This window comes from Salvelinus fontinalis, unplaced genomic scaffold (assembly GCF_029448725.1).
Source record: "Salvelinus fontinalis isolate EN_2023a unplaced genomic scaffold, ASM2944872v1 scaffold_0137, whole genome shotgun sequence".
Classification (NCBI taxonomy): domain Eukaryota; kingdom Metazoa; phylum Chordata; class Actinopteri; order Salmoniformes; family Salmonidae; genus Salvelinus; species Salvelinus fontinalis.
Window position 1 is genome coordinate 39390 of NW_026600346.1, and position 22440 is coordinate 61829.

Consider the following 22440-nt stretch of genomic DNA (forward strand, 5'->3'; position numbering starts at 1 on the left):
GGAAGTATGCTTGGGGTTATTTTCCATTTGGAAGACCGATTTGCGACCAAGTTTTAACTTCCTGACTGATGTCTTGAGATGTTGCTTCAATATATCAACATAATTGTCCTTCTCATGATGCCATCTATTTTGTGAAGTGCACCAGTCCCTCCTGCAGCAAAGCACCTCCACAACATGATGCTGCCACCCCCGTGCTTCACGGTTGGGATGGTGTTCTTCGGCTTGCAAGCCTCCCCCTTTTTCCTCCAAACATAATGATGGTGATTATGGCCAAACAGTTCTATTTTTGTTTCATCAGACCAGAGGACATTTCCACAACAAGTACGATCTTTTTCAGTTGCATGTGCAGTTGCAAACCGTAATCTGTCTTTTTTATGGCGGTTTGGGAGCAGTTGCTTCTTCCTTGCTGAGCAGCCTTTCAGGTTATGTCGATATATGACTCGTTTTACTGTGGATATAGATACTTTTGTACCTGTTTCCTCCAGCATCTTCACAAGGTACTTTGCTGTTGTTCTGGGATTGATTTGCACTTTTCGCACCAAAGTACGTTCATCACTAGGAGACAGAACGCGTCTCCTTCCTGAGCGGTATGACGGCTGCGTGGTCCCATGGTGTTTATACTTGCGTACTATTGTTTGTGCAGATGAACGTGGTACCTTCAGGCATTTGGAAATTGCTCCCAAGGAGGAACCAGACTTGTGGAGGTCTACAATTGTTTTTCTGAGGTCTTGGCTGATTTCTTTTGGTTTTCCCATGATGTCAAGCAAAGAGGCACTGAGTTTGAAGGTAGGCCTTGAAATACATCCACAGGTACACCTCCAATGGACTCAAATGATGTCAATTAGCCTATCAGAAGCTTCTAAAGCCATGACATAATTTTCTGGAATTTTCCAAGCTGTTTAAAGGCACAGTCAACTTAGTGTATGTAAACTTCTGACGCACTGGAATTGTGATACAGAACATTTTAAGTGAAATGATCTGTCTGTAAATAATTTTTGGGAAAATTACTTGTCATGCACAAAGTAGATGTCCTACTAACCGACTTGCCAAAAATATAGTTTGTTAGCAAAGAAATTTGTGGAGTTGGTTGAAAAACGAGTTTTAATTAATGACTCCAACCTAAGTGTTTGTAAACTTCCGACTTCAACTGTATATACTATATATATATATCTTTCTTTCGCACTCACTCTCTCACACACAAACATATTTTTACTGTAACTATAAAAAAAAAATTGTCTTACCTGAAAAAACACTTGGGATCTTAGATAAAAAACTCTTGACTGTGCGGACAGGAATTCCATTTTTCTCATCTTGCATATGAGCCATGACATCTTCCATCTGGAAAAGAAAGGAGATGGTTGAATGATTATCTCAAACATCAGCAGCATCAATAGTCAGGGGAGAGTAGGGGAAGATGAGCCACCGATGTTCCTAGGAAACAGTCAAATGAATCATGTGATCAAATATGTAGGAAGAGGTCATCATTTCATGGAGTCTGTGAAGGAAGAAACCACATGGAAAAAGTGACCAGCAAGTTAGGGCCAAAAAAACAGATTGAATGAATTTGTGTTAGTGGTTTCATTATGCTTGTATCTAAACCAACGTAGATCATTTTAACATTGTTATAAACATCAGTTAAATCTCTATTAGCTTCAATATGAGGTCATAAATGTAGCATGAAAGTGTATCCTTTTAGCTGTGTAGGCTGATATAGTCTAAATGTTTGCCTTGGGGTAAGTTGAGCTAATGGCCTTGGGGTAAGTTGAGCCAATGGCCTTGAGGTAAGTTGAGCCAATGGCCTTGGGGTAAGTTGAGCCAATGGCCTTGGGGTAAGTTGAGCCAATGGCCATGGGGTAGGTTGAGCCAATGGCCTTGGGGTAAGTTGAGCCAATGGCCTTGGGGTAAGTTGAGCCAATGGCCATGGGGTAGGTTGAGCCAATGGCCTTGGGGTAAGTTGAGCCAATGGCCTTGGGGTAAGTTGAGCCAATGGCCATGGGGTAGGTTGAGCCAATGGCCTTGGGGTAAGTTGAGCCAATGGCCATGGGGTAAGTTGAGCCAATGGCCATTGGGTAGGTTGAGCCAATGGCCATGGGGTAAGTTGAGGCCATGGCCTTGGGGTAAGTTGAGCCAATGGCCTTGGGGTAAGTTGAGCCAATGGCCATGGGGTAAGTTGAGCCAATGGCCATGGGGTAAGTTGAGCCAATGTCAAGTTGAGTACATTTTTATGTTTTCTTCCCCATACCCAGAGACCACCCCATACCCAGAGACCCCCCCATACCCAGAGACCACCCCGTACCCAGGGACCACCCCATACCCAGGGACAACCTCATACCCAGAGACCCCCCCATACCCAGAGACCACCCCGTACCCAGGGACCACCCCATACCCAGAGACAACCTCATACCCAGAGACCCCCCCGTACCCAGAGACCCCCCCGTACCCAGGGACCACCTCATACCCAGGGACCACCCCGTACCCAGAGACCCCCCCGTACCCAGAGACCCCCCCGTACCCAGGGACCACCCCGTACCCAGGGACCACCCCATACCCAGGGACCACCCCATACCCAGGGACCACCCCATACCCAGAGACCACCCCATACCCAGGGACCACCTCATACCCAGAGACCCCCCCATACCCAGGGACCACCTCATACCCAGAGACCCCCCCATACCCAGAGACCCCCCCATACCCAGAGACCCCCCCATACCCAGGGACCACCTCATACCCAGAGACCCCCCCATACCCAGAGACCACCCCGTACCCAGGGACCACCCCATACCCAGAGACCCCCCCATACCCAGAGACCACCCCGTACCCAGGGACCACCCCGTACCCAGGGACCCCCCCATACCCAGAGACCCCCCCATACCCAGAGACCACCCCGTACCCAGGGACCACCCCGTACCCAGGGACCCCCCCATACCCAGAGACCACCCCGTACCCAGGGACCACCCCATACCCAGAGACCACCCCGTACCCAGAGACCACCCCATACCCAGAGACCACCCCATACCCAGAGACTACCCCATACCCAGAGACCACCCCATACCCAAAGACCACCCCGTACCCAGAGACCACCCCATACCCAGGGACCACCCCATACCCAGAGACCACCCCATACCCAGGGACCACCCCGTACCCAGGGACCAACCCGTACCCAGAGACCACCCCTTACCCAGAGACCACCCCGTACCCAGAGACCACCCCGTACCCAGAGACCACCCCGTACCCAGGGACCACCCCGTACCCAGGGACCACCCCGTACCCAGGGACCACCCCATACCCAGGGACCACCCCATACCCAGAGACCACCCCATACCCAGAGACCACCCCGTACCCAGGGACCACCCCATACCCAGGGACCACCCCATACCCAGAGACCACCCCATACCCAGAGACCACCCCATACCCAGAGACCACCCCATAACCAGAGACCACCCCATACCCAGAGACCACCCCATACCCAGAGACCACCCCGTACCCAGAGACCACCCCATACCCAGAGACCACCCCATAACCAGAGACCACCCCATACCCAGAGACCACCCCATACCCAGAGACCACCCCGTACCCAGAGACCACCCCGTACCCAGGGACCACCCTATACCCAGAGACCACCCCGTACCCAGAGACCACCCCGTACCCAGAGACCACCCCATACCCAGAGACCACCCCGTACCCAGAGACCACCCTATACCCAGAGACCACCCCGTACCCAGAGACCACCCCGTACCCAGGGACCACCCCGTACCCAGAGACCACCCCATAACCAGGGACCACCCCATACCCAGGGACCACCCCGTACCCAGAGACCACCCCATAACCAGAGACCACCCCATACCCAGAGACCACCCCATACCCAGAGACCACGCCATACCCAGAGACCACCCCATACTCAGGAACCACCCCATACCCAGGGAACACCCCATACTCAGGAACCACCCCATACCCAGGAACCACCCCATACCCAGGGACCACCCCATACGCAGGGACCACCCCATACCCAGAGGAAGCTACAGTATATGGCTCATAAATTTTTATTTCAGATTTTCACAACTACCCATCAACCAGAAGTGTTTTAGAATTCCCTGGCAGAAGACAGTAAACAGGGGGTTTGAGAAAGATAACAGAGAGAGAGAGAGAGAGAGGGAGAGATGATCAGTGACAGGAAATGCAGGATAATCCCAAAACAGGGATGACATTTGGATCAGGAGGATCCCTCCCCCGGTCTCTCTCCTGGAGGGGCTTGGCAGCCATCTCCTCATTCTCTCTTCTCCTCCTCACCTCTCCTCTCCATCAATTCCCTTCCTAATTTCCCTCACTCTTCTTCTTTTCCCTCTCTCCCCTCTAACGCTCCTCTCCCTCCCTGAACGCCCTCTCCCTCTTAATCTCCCTCCTCTCACCTCTCTCTCCCTCCTGCTCACTTCTCACTCTCTCTCCTCTTTCCCCCTCCTCTCTTCCCCTCTCGTTCACTCTTCTCTCCTCTCTCTCCCTCCTGCTCACTCCTCTCTCTCTCTCCTCTTTCTCCCTCCTCTCTTCCCCTCTTCTCGTTCACTCCGAACTCTCTCCATCCTCTCTCTCCCTCTGGCTCTCTCCCCTCTCTCCTCTTTCCCCCTCCTCTCATCCCCTCCTCTCGTTCACTCCAATCTCTCTCCATCCTCTCTCTCCCTCGGGGTCTCTCACCTCTCTCCTCTCTCTCCCCCTCTCTCTCCCCCCTCTCGTTCACTCCTCTCTCGCCTCCCTTCCCACCCCAAAAGCCATCTTAGAGCCAACATGTTTTTTCACTGCAGTAATCTTCTCTGATTGACTGAGAGAGTCAAGGAGCTATCATCGTTAACTACAGGATCAGAGTCCCTAAATCGGGACAGTTGCTTCTCAATATGCGATATGTGACTAGAATGGTGTTGTAAACAACGGCCAACTTTTCCGGGACATTGACATGTCTTATATCGTCAGAAAGCTTAAATGATTGTTAATCTCACTGCAGTGTCCAATTTACAGTAGTTATTACAGTGAAACAATACCATTCCATTGTTTGAGGATACTGTATAACAACAAAACACTTTTATCCAACTGGTTTGTTACAGCTGTCACCAAGGCAACTGGTTTGTTACAGCTGTCACCAAGGCAACTGGTTTGTTACAGCTGTCACCAAGGCAACTGGTTTGTTACAGCTGTCATCAAGGCAACTGGTTTGTTACAGCTGTCACCAAGGCAACTGGTTTGTTACAGCTGTCACCAAGGCAACTGGTTTGTTACAGCTGTCACCAAGGCAACTGGTTTGTTACAGCTGTCACCAAGGCAACTGGTTTGTTACAGCTGTCACCAATGCAACTGGTTTGTTACAGCTGTCACCAAGGCAACTGGTTTGTTACAGCTGTCACCAAGGCAACTGGTTTGTTACAGCTGTCACCAAGGCAACTGGTTTGTTACAGCTGTAATCAAGGCCAATGGGTGGCTACCTTGAAGAATCTCAAATATAAAAATATATTTTGATTTGTTTAACACTTTTTTTGGTTACTACATGATTCCATATGTGTTATTTCATAGTTTTGATGTCTTCACTATTATTCTACAATGTAGAAAAAAAATACAAATAAAGAATAACCTTGGAATGAGTAGGTGTATCCAAACTTTTGATTGGTACTGTATATATATACAGTTGAAGTCGGAAGTTTACATACACCTAAACCAAATACATTTATACTCAGTTTTTCACAATTCCTGACATTTAATCCTAGTTAAAAGTCCCTGTCTTAGGTAATTTAGGATCACTTCTTTATTTTAAGAATGTGAAATGTCAGAATAATAGTAGAGAGAATGATTTATTTCAGCTTTTATTTATTTCATCACATTCCCAGTGGGTCAGAAGTTTACATACAGTCAATTAGTATTTGGTAGCGTTGCCTTTAAATTGTTTAACTTAGATCAAACATGTCGGGTAGCCTTCCACAAGCTTCCCACAATAAGTTGGGTGAATTTTGGCCCATTCCTCCTGACAGAGCTGGTGTAACTGAGTCAGGTTTGTAGGCCTCCTTGCTCGCACACACTTTTTCAGTATTACCCACACATTTTCTATAGGATTGATGTCAGGACTTTGTGATGGCCACTCCAATTCCTAGACCTTGTTGTCCTTAAGCCATTTCGCCACAACTTTGGAAGTATGCTTGGGTCCATTGTCCATTTGGAAGACCCATTTGCGACCAAGCTTTAACTTCCTGACTGATGTCTTGAGATGTTGCTTCAATATATCCACATAATTTTCCTGCCTCATGATGCCATCTATTTTGTGAAGTGCACCAGTCCCTCCTGCAGCAAAGCACCCCCACAAAATGATGCTGCCACCCCCGTGCTTCACGGTTGGGATGGTGTTCTTCGGGTTGCAAGCCTCCCCCTTTTTCCTCCAAACATAAGGATGGTCATTACGGCCAAGCAGTTCTATTTTTGTTTCATCAGACCAGAGGACATTTCTCCAAAATGTACAATCTTTGTTCCAATGTGCAGTTGCAAACCATAGTCTGGCTTTTTTATGGCGGTTTTGGAGCAGTGGCTTCTTCCTTGCTGAGCGGTCTTTCAGGTTATGTCGATATAGGACTCGTTTTACTGTGGATATAGATACTTTTGTACCTGTTTCCTCCAGCATCTTTACAAGGTCCTTTGCAGTTGTTCTGGGATTGATTCGCACTTTTCGCACCAAAGTACGTTCATATCTAGGAAACAGAACACGTCTCCTTCCTGAGCGGTATGACAGCTGCGTGGTCTCATGGTGTTTATACTTGCGTACTATTGTTTGTACAGATGAACGTGGTACCTTCAGGCGTTTGGAAATTGCTCCCAAGGATGAACCAGACTTGTGGAGGTCTACAATTTTTTTTCTGAGGTCTTGGCTGATTTCTTTTGATTTTCCCATGATGTCAAGCAAAGAGGCACAAATTTTGAAGGTAGGCCTTGAAATACATCCATAGGTACCATCTCCAATGGACTCAAATGATGTCAATTAGCCTATCAGAAGCTTCTAAAGCCATGACATCATTTTCTGGAATTTTCCAAGCTGTTTAAAGGCGCAGTCAACTTAGTGTATGTAAACTTCTGACCCACTGGAATCGTGATACAGTGAATTATAGGTGAAATAATCTGTCTGTAAACAATTGTTTGTGTCATGCACAAAGTAGCTGTCCTAACCGACTTGCCAAAACTATAGTTTGTTAACAAGAAATGTGGGGATTAGTTGAAAAACTAGTTTTAATGTCACCAACCTTAACTGCTGCTCCAGTTTCAACTGTTCTGCCTGCGGCTATGGAACCCTGACCTTTTCACCGGATGTGCTACCTGTCCCAGACCTGCTGTTTTCAACTCTCTAGAGACAGCAGGAGCAGTAGAGATACTCTTAATGATCGGCTATGGAACCCTGACCTGTTCACCGGACGTCCTACCTGTCCCAGACCTGCTGTTTTCAACTCTCTAGAGACAGCAGGAGCAGTAGAGATACTCTGAATGATCGGCTATGGAACCCTGACCTGTTCACCGGACGTCCTACCTGTCCCAGACCTGCTGTTTTCAACTCTCTAGAGACAGCAGGAGCGGTAGAGATACTCTGAATGATCGGCTATGAAAAGCCAACTGACATTTACTCCTGAGGTGCTGACTTGCTGCACCCTCGACAACCACTGTGATTATTATTATTTGACCCTGCTGGTCATTTATGAACATTTTGAACATCTTGGCCATGTTCTGTTATAATCTCCACCCGGCACAGCCAGAAGAGGACTGGCCACCCCTCATAGCCTGGTTCCTCTCTAGGTTTCTTCCTAGGTTTTGGCCTTTCTTGGGAATTTTTCCTAGCCACCGTGCTTCTACACCTGCATTGCTTGCTGTTTGGGGTTTTAGGCTGGGTTTCTGTACAGCACTTTGTGATATCAGCTGATGTAAGAAGGGCTAAATAAATACATTTGATTTGATTTGTATGTAAACTTCCGACTTTAACTGTATATATTTACAAAAATATATGGGGTATTGGAAATGATGCAGACAATTACATTGATGGAAGATCTGCAATATTAATATTACACCCTAAAAACATTACTACAAACCCTGATTCATTATTATCAGCCATGATGCTCTCATTTAAAATAACCCTGATTCATTATTATCAGCCATGCTACTCTCATTTAAAATAACCCTGATTCATTATTATCAGCCATGATGCTCTCATTTATAATAACCCTGATTCATTATTATCAGCCATGATGCTCTCATTTAAAATAACCCTGATTCATTATTATCAGCCAGATGCTCTCATTTATAATAACCCTGATTCATTATTATCAGCCATGATGCTCTCATTTAAAATAACCCTGATTCATTATTATCAGCCATGATGCTCTCATTTAAAATAACCCTGATTCATTATTATCAGCCATGATGCTCTCATTTAAAATAACCCTGATTCATTATCATCAGCCATGATGCTCTCATTTAAAAGAACCCTGATTCATTAATATCAGCCATGATACTCTCATTTAACATAACCCTGATTCATTATTATCAGCCATGATGCTCTCATTTAAAATAACCCTGATTCATTATTATCAGCCATAATGCTCTCATTTAAAATAACCCTGATTCATTATTATCAGCCATGATGCTCTCATTTAAAATAACCCTGATTCATTATCAGCCCGTTTGAAGAGCAAGACTGATTCAGAAGATGCTAAATGTTTCAGTGCAACGACTTTCAGAGCATCAGAGGTCGTCACCCGTTGCTGTATTCACAGCTGCCCTCCAGGACTATAATTGATTCAGCAGCTAAACTGTGTTGGAGAGAGAACAGAGGAGAGCAGAGAGAGGAGAGGACAGGAGAGGAGAGAGAGGAAAGAGGAGAGAGGACATGAGAGGAGAGAGAGGAAAGAGGGGAGAGGACAAGAGAGGAGAGAGAGGAGAAAGGAGAAAGACGAGAGGAGAGGACAAGAGAGGAGAGGAGAGGACAAGAGAGGAGAGGAGAGAGAGGCAAGAGGAGCGAGAGAGGAGAGGACAAGAGAGAAGAGAGAGACGAGGACAAGAGAGGAGAGGAAACTGAGGAGAGAGCAGATGACAAGAGAGTAGAGGAAAGCGAGGAGAGAGGGGACAAGACAGGAGAGGAAAGCGAGGAGAGAGGGGACAAGACAGGAGAGGAAAGCGAGGAGAGAGGGGACAAGACAGGAGAGGAGAGGACAAGAGAGTAGAGGAAAGTGAGGAGAGAGAGGAGGAGAGAGAAGAGAGGGATGACCTTCCTCCGTCTGACGTTAATCTGGATAATCACTAAGAAATAAGATCTAATAACAGCATCACTACATCACCTCTTACTGTTGATAAGGAAGTGATTCCCTGGAGAGAAAATAAGATAAAATAACACAAAGACACGGCAGGCAGCAGGGCTGTGGTTTAATCTGTCATTGAGCCATCCTCTGCCAGACAGGGTTGAGGTAGTTAGGAGATGGCAGACAGCAGGGCTGTGGTTTAACTTGTCATTGAGCCATCCTCTGCCAGACAGGGTTGAGGTAGTTAGGAGATGGCAGGCAGCAGGGCTGTGGTTTAACTTGTCATTGAGCCATCCTCTGCCAGACAGGTTTGAGGTAGTTAGGAGATGGCAGGCAGCAGGGCTGTGGTTTAACTTGTCATTGAGCCATCCTCTGCCAGACAGGTTTGAGGTAGTTAGGAGATGGCAGGCAGCAGGGCTGTGGTTGAATCTGTCATTGAGCCATCCTCTGCCAGACAGGGTTGAGGAAGTTAGGAGATGGCAGACAGCAGGGCTGTGGTTGAATCTGTCATTGAGCCATCCTCTGCCAGACAGGGTTGAGGTAGTTAGGAGATGGCAGACAGCAGGGCTGTGGTTTAACTTGTCATTGAGCCATCCTCTGCCAGACAGGGTTGAGGAAGTTAGGAGATGGCAGACAGCAGGGCTGTGGTTTAATCTGTCATTGAGCCATCCTCTGCCAGACAGGGTTGAGGAAGTTAGGAGATGGCAGACAGCAGGGCTGTGGTTTAACTTGTCATTGAGCCATCCTCTGCCAGACAGGGTTGAGGAAGTTAGGAGATGGCAGACAGCAGGGCTGTGGTTTAACTTGTCATTGAGCCATCCTCTGCCAGACAGGGTTGAGGAAGTTAGGAGATGGCAGACATATAATAATATAAATTAAATCTGGTGATTAAAAGGTGTCCACAATGTGCATGATATTCAAACAGTATCAGACATCAAAGGACATTCGCCCAAAGAATTTGAATAATGATTTGCTTCCCAACAGATGAACTGGACGTTTCCATCCATTTTACTTCTGGTCCTGAAGGTGTTCATCAACCTGACTCCTCAGACATTAAACTGACTCCTCAGACATTAAACTGACTCCTCAGACATTAAACTGACTCCTCAGACATTAAACTGACTCCTCAGACATTAAACTGACTCCTCAGACATCAAACTGACTCCTCAGACATTAAACTGACTCCTCAGACATTAAACTGACTCCTCAGACATTAAACTGACTCCTCAGACATTAAACTGACTCCTCAGACATTAAACTGACTCCTCAGACATTAAACGGACTCCTCAGACATTAAACTGACTCCTCAGACATTAAACTGACTCATCAGACACTAAACTGACTCATCAGACACTAAACTGACTCCTCAGACATTAAACTGACTCCTCAGACATTAAACTGACTCCTCAGACATCAAACTGACTCCTCAGACATCAAACTGACTCCTCAGACATCAAACTGACTCCTCAGACATCAAACTGACTCCTCAGACAATAAACTGACTCCTCAGGCATCGACCTGACTCCTCAGACATTAAACGGACTCCTCAGACATTAAACGGACTCCTCAGACATTAAACGGACTCCTCAGACATTAAACGGACTCCTCAGACATTAAACTGACTCATCAGACACTAAACTGACTCCTCAGACATTAAACTGACTCCTCAGACATTAAACTGACTCCTCAGACATTAAACTGACTCCTCAGACATTAAACTGACTCCTCAGACATCAAACTGACTCCTCAGACATCAAACTGACTCCTCAGACAATAAACTGACTCCTCAGGCATCGACCTGACTCCTCAGACATCAAACTGACTCCTCAGACAATAAACTGACTCCTCAAACATCAGACTGACTCCTCAGGCATCGACCTGACTCCTCAGACATCAAACTGACTCCTCAGACATCAAACTGACTCCTCAGACATCAAACTGACTCCTCAGACATCAGACTGACTCCTCAGACATCAAACTGACTCCTCAGACATCAAACTGACTCCTCAGACATCAAACTGACTCCTCAGACAATAAACTGACTCCTCAGGCATCAAACTGACTCCTCAGGCATCAAACTGACTCCTCAGACATCAAACTGACTCCTCAGACAATAAACTGACTCCTCAGACATCAGACTGACTCCTCAGACATCAGACTGACTCCTCAGACAATAAACTGACTCCTCAGGCATCAACCTGACTCCTCAGACAATAAACTGACTCCTCAGGCATCAACCTGACTCCTCAGACAATAAACTGACTCCTCAGACTGACTCCTCAGACATCAAACTGACTCCTCAGGCATCAACCTGACTCCTCAGACATCAAACTGACTCCTCAGACAATAAACTGACTCCTCAGACATCAAACTGACTCCTCAGACATCAGACTGACTCCTCAGACATTAAACTGACTCCTCAGACATTAACCTGACTCCTCAGACATCAAACTGACTCATCAGACACTAAAGGATATCAAACTGACTCCTAAGACATCAAACTGACTCCTCAGACATCAAACTGACTCCTCAGACATTAAAGGACATCAAACTGACTCCTCAGACAATAAAGGACATCAAACTGACTCCTAAGACATTAAACTGACTCCTCAGACATTAAAGGACATCAAACTGACTCCTCAGACATTAAAGGACATCAAACTGACTCATCAGACATTAAAGGACATCAAACTGACTCCTCAGACATTAAAGGACATCAAACTGACTCCTCAGACATTAAAGGACATCAAACTGACTCCTCAGACATCAAACTGACTCCTCAGACATCAAACTGACTCCTCAGACATTAAAGGACATGAAACTGACTCCTCAGATATTAAAGGACATGAAACTGACTCCTCAGACATCAAACTGACTCCTCAGATATTAAAGGACATCAAACTGACTCCTCAGATATTAAATGACATCAAACTGACTCCTCAGACATTAAAGAACATCAAACTGACTCCTCAGACATTAAAGGACATGAAACTGACTCCTCAGACATCAAACTGACTCCTCAGATATTAAAGGACATCAAACTGACTCCTATATTAAAGGACATCAAACTGACTCCTCAGATATTAAAGGACATCAAACTGACTCCTCAGACATTAAAGAACATCAAACTGACTCCTCAGACATTAAAGAACATCAAACTGACTCCTCAGACATTAAAGGACATCAAACTGACTCCTCAGACATCAAACTGACTCTTCAGACATTAAAGAACATCAAACTGACTCCTCAGACATTAAAGGACATCAAACTGACTCCTCAGACATCAAACTGACTCCTCAGACATTAAAGGACATCAAACTGACTCCTCAGACATCAAACTGACTCCTCAGACATTAAAGGACATCAAACTGACTCCTCAGACATCAAACTGACTCCTCAGACATTAAAGGACATCAAACTGACTCCTCAGACATTAAAGAACATCAAACTGACTCCTCAGACATTAAAGGACATCAAACTGACTCCTCAGACATCAAACTGACTCTTCAGACATTAAAGAACATCAAACTGACTCCTCAGACATTAAAGGACATCAAACTGACTCCTCAGACATCAAACTGACTCCTCAGACATTAAAGGACATCAAACTGACTCCTCAGACATCAAACTGACTCCTCAGACATTAAAGGACATCAAACTGACTCCTCAGACATCAAACTGACTCCTCAGACATTAAAGGACATCAAACTGACTCCTCAGATATTAAACTGACTCTTCAGACATCAAACTGACTCTTCAGACATCAAACTGACTCTTCAGACATCAAACTGACTCCTCAGACATTAAACTGACTCCTCAGACATTAAAGGACATCAAACTGACTCTTCAGACATTAAAGGACATACACCAAAGAATTGGAATGGTTATTTGCTTCTCAAAAGCATACACTTTCCCAGGCGTGTTTCACTTGGTCCAGTGCACTCTGAAACACCAAGCATGAGACAATCCCAGACACTATGAATACCTACAGGAAGTGTCTTCTAAAAATACAGAGAACATAACGTCTACCTACAGGAAGTGTCTTCTAAAAATACAGAGAACATAACGTCTACCTACAGGAAGTGTCTTCTAAAAATACAGAGAACATAACGTCTACCTACAGGAAGTGTCTTCTAAAAATACAGAGAACATAACGTTCATGAGTAAAGTGCAAATGGGATGATGCGCCTGGAATCACCTCAGAGGACTAGAGGGACTGACTCCCAAATGGTGCACTATTACCATAGGGCTCTAGGCAAAAGTAGAGAGAGAGAGAGAGAAAGAGAGGGAGGGAGAGAGAGAGAAAAACCTGGACTAAACCAAATAAATAAAGACATTGTCATCCTACAAGAAACCTGCAGAGAAGCTCCTCCTACCTGCTAGCTTTTAGCAGGACTGTCCCTAGAGAAAACGATAGTCCTCAAAACGTACCAACAGCCAAGGTGTTTTTTGTTTTTTACCTTAATTTAACTACGAAAGTCAATTATCACCTGGGTGCTATTTAAGAGCGGCTGGCCCAGGTGATCATGGGACAGTCTCTGTTGTAGAGGTGATCATGGGACAGTCACTGTTGTAGAGGTAATCATGGGACAGTCACTGTTGGTGATCATGGGACAGTCACTGTTGGTGATCATGGGACAGTCACTGTTGTAGAGGTAATCATGGGACAGTCACTGTTGTAGAGGTGATCATGGGACAGTCACTGTTGTAGAGGTGATCATGGGACAGTCACTGTTGTAGTGGTAATCATGGGACAGTCACTGTTGTAGTGGTAATCATGGGACAGTCACTGTTGTAGAGGTAATCATGGGACAGTCACTGTTGTAGTGGTGATCATGGGACAGTCACTGTTGTAGAGGTAATCATGGGACAGTCACTGTTGTAGAGGTAATCATGCAACTCCTGATTCTATGGTATGGTATCCAAGACATGACCATCCATAGAAGTTATCATTCCATTATGGAGAGAGCACCAACACCCACCACCTGAACAATTTGGGTCGGGGACGTAGGAGGAGAGGTATCAGAACCCATTAAGAGGTACCAGAACCCATTAGGAGGAGAGGTATCAGAACCCATTAGGAGGAGAGGTATCAGAACCCATTAAGAGGTACCAGAACCCATTAGGAGGAGAGGTATCAGAACCCATTAGGAGGAGAGGTATCAGAACCCATTAGGAGGAGAGGTATCAGAACCCATTAGGAGGAGAGGTATCAGAACCCATTAGGAGGAGAGGTATCAGAACCCATTAGGAGGAGAGGTATCAGAACTCATTAGGAGGAGAGGTATCAGAACCCATTAGGAGGAGAGGTATCAGAACCCATTAGGAGGAGAGGTATCAGAACCCATTAGGAGGAGAGGTATCAGAACCCATTAGGAGGAGAGGTACCAGAACCCATTAGAAGGAGAGATATCAGAACCCATTAGGAGGAGAGGTATCAGATCCGAGGAGAGGTATCAGAACCCATTAGGAGGAGAGGTATCAGAACCCATTAGGAGGAGAGGTGTCAGAACCCATTAGGAGGAGAGGTACCAGAACCCATTAGGAGGAGAGGTATCAGAACCCATTAGGAGGAGAGGTATCAGAACCCATTAGGAGGAGAGGTATCAGAACCCATTAGGAGGAGAGGTATCAGAACCCATTAGGAGGAGAGGTATCAGAACCCATTAGAAGGAGAGGTATCAGAACCCATTAGGGGGAGAGGTATCAGAACCCATTAGGAGGAGAGGTATCAGAACCCATTAGGAGGAGAGGTATCAGAAACCATTAGGAGGAGAGGTATCAGAACCCATTAGGAGGAGAGGTATCAGAACCGAGGAGAGGTATCAGAACCCATTAGGAGGAGAGGTATCAGAACCCATTAGGAGGAGAGGTGTCAGAACCCATTAGGAGGAGAGGTACCAGAACCCATTAGGAGGAGAGGTATCAGAACCCATTAGGAGGAGAGGTATCAGAACCCATTAGGAGGAGAGGTATCAGAACCCATTAGGAGGAGAGGTATCAGAACCCATTAGGAGGAGAGGTATCAGAACCCATTAGGAGGAGAGGTATCAGAACCCATTAGAAGGAGAGGTATCAGAACCCATTAGGGGGAGAAGTATCAGAACCCATTAGGAGGAGAGGTGTCAGAACCCATTAGGAGGAGAGGTGTCAGAACCCATTAGGAGGAGAGGTACCAGAACCCATTAGGAGGAGAGGTATCAGAACCCATTAGGAGGAGAGGTATCAGAACCCATTAGGAGGGGAGGTATCAGAACCCATTAGGAGGAGAGGTATCAGAACCCATTAGGAGGAGAGGTATCAGAACCCATTAGGAGGAGAGGTATCAGAACCCATTAGGAGGAGAGGTATCAGAACCCATTAGGAGGAGAGGTATCAGAACCGAGGAGAGGTATCAGAACCCATTAGGAGGAGAGGTATCAGAACCCATTAGGAGGAGAGGTGTCAGAACCCATTAGGAGGAGAGGTGTCAGAACCCATTAGGAGGAGAGGTACCAGAACCCATTAGGAGCAGAGGTATCAGAACCCATTAGGAGGAGAGGTATCAGAACCCATTAGGAGGAGAGGTATCAGAACCCATTAGGAGGAGAGGTATCAGAACCCATTAGGAGGAGAGGTATCAGAACCCATTAGGAGGAGAGGTATCAGAACCCATTAGGAGGAAAGGTATCAGAACCCATTAGGAGGAGAGGTATCAGAACCCATTAGGAGGAGAGGTATCAGAACCCATTAGAAGGAGAGGTATCAGAACCCATTAGGAGGAGAGGTATCAGAACCCATTAGGAGGAGAGGTATCAGAACCCATTAGGAGGAGAGGTATCAGAACCGAGGAGAGGTATCAGAACCCATTAGGAGGAGAGGTATCAGAACCCATTAGGAGGAGAGGTGTCAGAACCCATTAGGAGGAGAGGTGTCAGAACCCATTAGGAGGAGAGGTACCAGAACCCATTAGGAGGAGAGGTATCAGAACCCATTAGGAGGAGAGGTATCAGAACCCATTAGGAGGAGAGGTATCAGAACCCATTAGGAGGAGAGGTATCAGAACCCATTAGGAGGAGAGGTATCAGAACCCATTAGGAGGAGAGGTATCAGAACCCATTAGAAGGAGAGGTATCAGAACCCATTAGGGGGAGAAGTATCAGAACCCATTAGGAGGAGAGGTATCAGAACCCATTAGGAGGAGAGGTATCAGAACCGAGGAGAGGTATCAGAACCCATTAGGAGGAGAGGTATCAGAACCCATTAGGAGGAGAGGTGTCAGAACCCATTAGGAGGAGAGGTGTCAGAACCCATTAGGAGGAGAGGTACCAGAACCCATTAGGAGCAGAGGTATCAGAACCCATTAGGAGGAGAGGTATCAGAACCCATTAGGAGGAGAGGTATCAGAACCCATTAGGAGGAGAGGTATCAGAACCGAGGAGAGGTATCAGAACCCATTAGGAGGAGAGGTATCAGAACCCATTAGGAGCAGAGGTATCAGAACCCATTAGGAGGAGAGGTATCAGAACCCATTAGGAGGAGAGGTACCAGAACCCATTAGGAGGAGAGGTATCAGAACCCATTAGGAGGAGAGGTACCAGAACCCATTAGGAGGAGAGGTACCAGAACCCATTAGGAGGAGAGGTATCAGAACCCATTAGGAGGAGAGGTACCAGAACCCATTAGGAGGAGAGGTATCAGAACCCCATTAGGAGGAGAGGTATCAGAACCCATTAGGAGGAGAGGTATCAGAACCCATTAGGAGGAGAGGTATCAGAACCCATTAGGAGGAGAGGCATCAGAACCCATTAGGAGGAGAGGTACCAGACCCCATTAGGAGGAGAGGTATCAGAACCCATTAGGAGGAGAGGTATCAGAACCCATTAGGAGGAGAGGTGTCAGAACCCATTAGGAGGAGAGGTATCAGAACCCATTAGGAGGAGAGGTATCAGAACCCATTAGGAGGAGAGGTATCAGAACCCATTAGGAGGAGAGGTATCAGAACCCATTAGGAGGAGAAGTATCAGTACCCATTAGGAGGAGAGGTATCAGAACCCATTAGGAGGAGATGTATCAGAACTCATTAGGAGGAGAGGTATCAGAACCCATTAGGAGGAGAGGTATCAGAACCCATTAGGAGGGGAGGTATCAGAACCCATTAGGAGGAGAGGTATCAGAACCCATTATGAGGAGAGGTATCAGAACCCATTAGGAGGAGAAGTATCAGAACTCATTAGGAGGAGAGGTGTCAGAACCCATTAGGAGGAGAGGTATCAGAACCCATTAGGAGGAGAGGTATCAGAACCGAGGAGAGGTATCAGAACCCATTAGGAGGAGAGGTATCAGAACCCATTAGGAGGAGAGGTGTCAGAACCCATTAGGAGGAGAGGTGTCAGAACCCATTAGGAGGAGAGGTACCAGAACCCATTAGGAGCAGAGGTATCAGAACCCATTAGGAGGAGAGGTATCAGAACCCATTAGGAGGAGAGGTATCAGAACCCATTAGGAGGAGAGGTATCAGAACCCATTAGGAGGAGAGGTATCAGAACCGAGGAGAGGTATCAGAACCCATTAGGAGGAGAGGTATCAGAACCCATTAGGAGCAGAGGTATCAGAACCCATTAGGAGGAGAGGTATCAGAACCCATTAGGAGGAGAGGTACCAGAACCCATTAGGAGGAGAGGTATCAGAACCCATTAGGAGGAGAGGTACCAGAACCCATTAGGAGGAGAGGTATCAGAACCCATTAGGAGGAGAGGTATCAGAACCCATTAGGAGGAGAGGTACCAGAACCCATTAGGAGGAGAGGTATCAGAACCCCATTAGGAGGAGAGGTATCAGAACCCATTAGGAGGAGAGGTATCAGAACCCATTAGGAGGAGAGGTATCAGAACCCATTAGGAGGAGAGGCATCAGAACCCATTAGGAGGAGAGGTACCAGACCCCATTAGGAGGAGAGGTATCAGAACCCATTAGGAGGAGAGGTATCAGAACCCATTAGGAGGAGAGGTGTCAGAACCCATTAGGAGGAGAGGTATCAGAACCCATTAGGAGGAGAGGTATCAGAACCCATTAGGAGGAGAGGTATCAGAACCCATTAGGAGGAGAGGTATCAGAACCCATTAGGAGGAGAAGTATCAGTACCCATTAGGAGGAGAGGTATCAGAACCCATTAGGAGGAGAGGTATCAGAACTCATTAGGAGGAGAGGTATCAGAACCCATTAGGAGGAGAGGTACCAGAACCCATTAGGAGGAGAGGTATCAGAATCCATTAGGAGGAGAGGTATCAGAACCCATTAGGAGGGGAGGTATCAGAACCCATTAGGAGGAGAGGTATCAGAACCCATTAGGAGGGGAGGTATCAGAACCCATTAGGAGGAGAGGTATCAGAACCCATTAGGAGGAGAGGTATCAGAACCCATTAGGAGGAGAAGTATCAGAACTCATTAGGAGGAGAGGTGTCAGAACCCATTAGGAGGAGAGGTATCAGAACCCATTAGGAGGAGAGGTATCAGAACCGAGGAGAGGTATCAGAACCCATTAGGAGGAGAGGTATCAGAACCCATTAGGTTATTTACATTAGATGCCTTTCTTACCTTTCTGTAGACCAGCATGTTGGGGGCTTCATCAGCCACTCCATTGCTGCTCTGACTATAACTGTTTGTCTGCGCCATGGCTTAACGTGATCTCCTGGCAGTGTGAAGTGCTCCTGGAAGAGAGAGATGGGAAAGAGAAGATTTTTTGTTTTATTTCACCTTTATTTAACCAGGTCGGCCGGTTGAGAACAAGTTCTCATTTACAACTGCGACCTGGCCAAGATAAAGCAAAGCAGTTCGACACAAACAACAACACAGAGTGACACATGGGGTAAAACAAACATACAGTCAATAACACAATAGAAAAAGAACATTGAAAAGAAAAATGAAAAATCTATGTACAGTGTGTGCAAGGGAGGTAAGGCAATAAATAGGCCATAGTGGCAAAATAATTACAATTTAGCAAATAAACACTGGAGTGATAGATGTGCAGAAGATGAATGTGCAAGTAGAGATATTGAGGTGCAAAGGAGCAAAAAATAAATAAATAACAGTGTGGGGGATGAGATAGTTGGATGGGCAATTTACAGATGGGCAATTTACAGATGGGCTATGTACAGGTGCAGTGATCTGTGAGCTGCTCTGACAGCTGGTGCTTAAAGCTAGTGAGGGAGATATGAGTCTCCAGCTTCTGTTAACTATTGCGGATAGCCTACACCCAATCACTCTTCTGTTTCATTTTAGGATTACAATTCAGGTATTTTGTCTTGGAAATATCTAGTTTCAGAATAAAAACATGTAAAATCCTGAACCTTTCAGTGAAAAAACGTAGCTTTAGTGTAGATAACCCTCACAATACTTATTTTTCTTCTCAAAATGAGCAATCAACTTATTTTACATCGATGTTATGGAACCGTCAAGGAAGGAGGTGACACCTTATTCAAATATGATGTTAAATGACCGTATCCTAGTCGGTTTTAAAAACGGAAACTTTTAAGTGTATCAACATGCACAGGGTAGCAAGCCACCCACATGAATCTATTCAATAACTAAGGGGTGAAACGCCAGTAATATATTAGGAGCTACTATCGGTTCCAGGACCTGGGACAGCTCCTATAACTAAAGTGAGGCGCGCAATGCAACTAGTACAGCTATCCGGTCTAGATTTGTTGTCCCGGTACGTTCCCCGGAGGAGAAAACAAAGACGTGTTGCTAGCTAAACCACGAGAGATATTTGAGGTGTATCCTACCCCGATCAAAGCCCGTGAGGAAGACTCTGTGTTCCGATAGAGACCGTCAGATCAGGTTGTCAGGTTGTCAGTCGAAGGAATGTGATGATAATTCATTGGAAATGATGTAAATATGGCGTTCTTTCTATCGATGCTTGCAGTCAGACTGTGGCGCTCTCTCTACCAGTCCTCTCCTCTTTACTCTTCTCTTCTCTCTACACCACGAACGGAGCTTGATGTTCAGGCACAGATGATCTATTATATTGGACAGATAATCAAGTGGCCGCTCTAACAATGGAAAATAAGTGTCCTCAAAAATGGAAGGTATTCCGGAGGCGGCAAGATCAGGTGGGACCATTCTAACCAATGACAGGGCAGATACGCAGGTAAACAACAGGCACAACGGTTTCCAATAGTTACCAAAGCCACAAAGTCAAAACGTCTATCACAAATTAATTGAGCTTTTTGGTCTTCATTTAAGGTTAGGCATAAGGTTAGCAGTGTGACTAGGGTTAGGTTTAAAATCACATTTTAAGAAGATAAATTGTACACATGGGCGGTTTTTAAGACTTTGTGGCTGTGATAACTAGTGACGACCAGACACAACTCCGATATAAAGTGTTTTTTTTCTCAAAGTTGCCCGGATGTCTCGTGTCCTACTTATATCAGTACACTCGTAATAACCTCATCCTGAAGAAACGTCTGTTTGATCAAATAAGCCATACGTGTTTTTTAAAACAAATTTTACAACCTCTCATAGACCTCCATATAAAAAGATCCTCACCGGTGAGTGAAAACAACGAAAAAATGACACCTGCTGGAAAAGACAGTTTGGCGGCCCAGCTATCCCTCTCGCTTCACCATCCTCTCTGTTACAGACGGGCGCGGGGCTGGCGGGAGCGCGCTCATAACTAGCACGTGGACGCGCATCGACTCCTTGGCCAATCACGTGTCAGGAATCTCGAGCGCCTTGACAACTGCACGGCTAAAAAGGCATCGACCTCCGTCCTCCCTCTCCTCTCCACACAACCTGCCTTCCTGCCATATATCTCAAAGAACAAATTAATGTAACAGTCTAATAGTACTGCCTCTACAATAAACAATAGATAAGGTTTATGGCTTATTATGTTCTTTTGTAGACCAAGGTGATATACTGAAAATGTATCAAGAAAGATATCTTTCCCCTCTTTTCAAAGGGAAAAGAGTACACATTTTTATTTTTATTTTTTAAATGTTGAAAAGCATTTCGTAACCTAACACTCGAGCTTGACTATTTTCCCTCTTACTAGCCGTGACTTTGCTGATAGCTATTTTACTGAGGAAAACATGGACTCACTACGAGTGTGATATGTGGTGGCTGTCTGAAGAGGAATGCACTAACTGTAAGTCTCTCTGGATAAGAGCATCGGCTAAATGACTAACATGATCGATTGTAAAAGGGTAAAGGCCTTCGCTGTTTCACACATCACGAATCACTGAAAACATTAATTATATAAAGGTATCATCAAACAGTTTACTGTCTCTACATCTTAGTTAGTATGTCCCCTGTGTCTAGCTGGAGTCATCATCTGTACTAACACAATGGAAGTGAACTCAAACAGTTCATAGACTCCTGAAGCTTGAAGACAAACAGTTAATTGACTCCTGAAGCTTGAAGACAAACAGTTCATTGACTCCTGAAGATTGAAGACAAACAGTTCATTGACTCCTGAGTCTTGAAGACAAACAGTTCATTGACTCCTGAAGATTGAAAACAAACAGTTCATTGACTCCTGAGTCTTGAAGACAAACTGTTTATTGACTCCTGAGTCTTGAAGACAAACAGTTCATTGACTCCTGAGTCTTGAAGACAAACAGTTCATTGACTCCTGAGTCTTGAAGACAAACAGTTCATTGACTCCTGAGTCTTGAAGACAAACAGTTCATTGACTCCTATGGAGTGAAGACAAACAGTTCATTGACTCCTGAGGATGGAAGACAAACAGTTCATTGACTCCTGCTGGACTGACTGCTTCGTGTGTTGAATGCACAATCAACCAGATGGTCCTATCACACCGTGTACGTTCTCCTACCTAATCCACCAGACGTTCCTGAGACGTAGGATCCACACCGTGTAACGTTCTACTACCTAATCCACCAGACGTTCCTGAGACGTAGGATCCACACCGTGTACGTTCTACTACCTAATCCACCAGACGTTCCTGAGACGTAGGATCCACACCGTGTACGTTCTACTACCTAATCCACCAGACGTTCCTGAGATGTAGGATCCATACCCTGTACGTTCTACTACCTAATCCACCAGACGTTCCTGAGACGTAGGATCCACACCGTGTACGTTCTACTACCTAATCTACCAGACGTTCCTGAGACGTAGGATCCACACCGTGTACGTT

General features: G+C 45.8%; 1 protein-coding gene across 1 annotated transcript in view; it reads right to left on the reverse strand.

Annotated features, from left to right (window-relative positions):
* Positions 1–20415, reverse strand: part of LOC129843452 (regulator of G-protein signaling 7-like) — a 43578-nt gene extending 23163 nt beyond the window's left edge. The window contains exons 1-3 of the mRNA XM_055912164.1: positions 20066–20415; positions 18876–18988; positions 1242–1338 (exon numbers count right to left, since the gene is read on the reverse strand). Coding sequence (XP_055768139.1) covers positions 1242–1338; positions 18876–18953 — 175 coding nt within the window. The 5' untranslated portion in view covers positions 18954–18988; positions 20066–20415. The remainder of the gene's footprint in view (positions 1–1241; positions 1339–18875; positions 18989–20065) is intronic.
* Positions 20416–22440: the final 2025 nt, after the last annotated feature.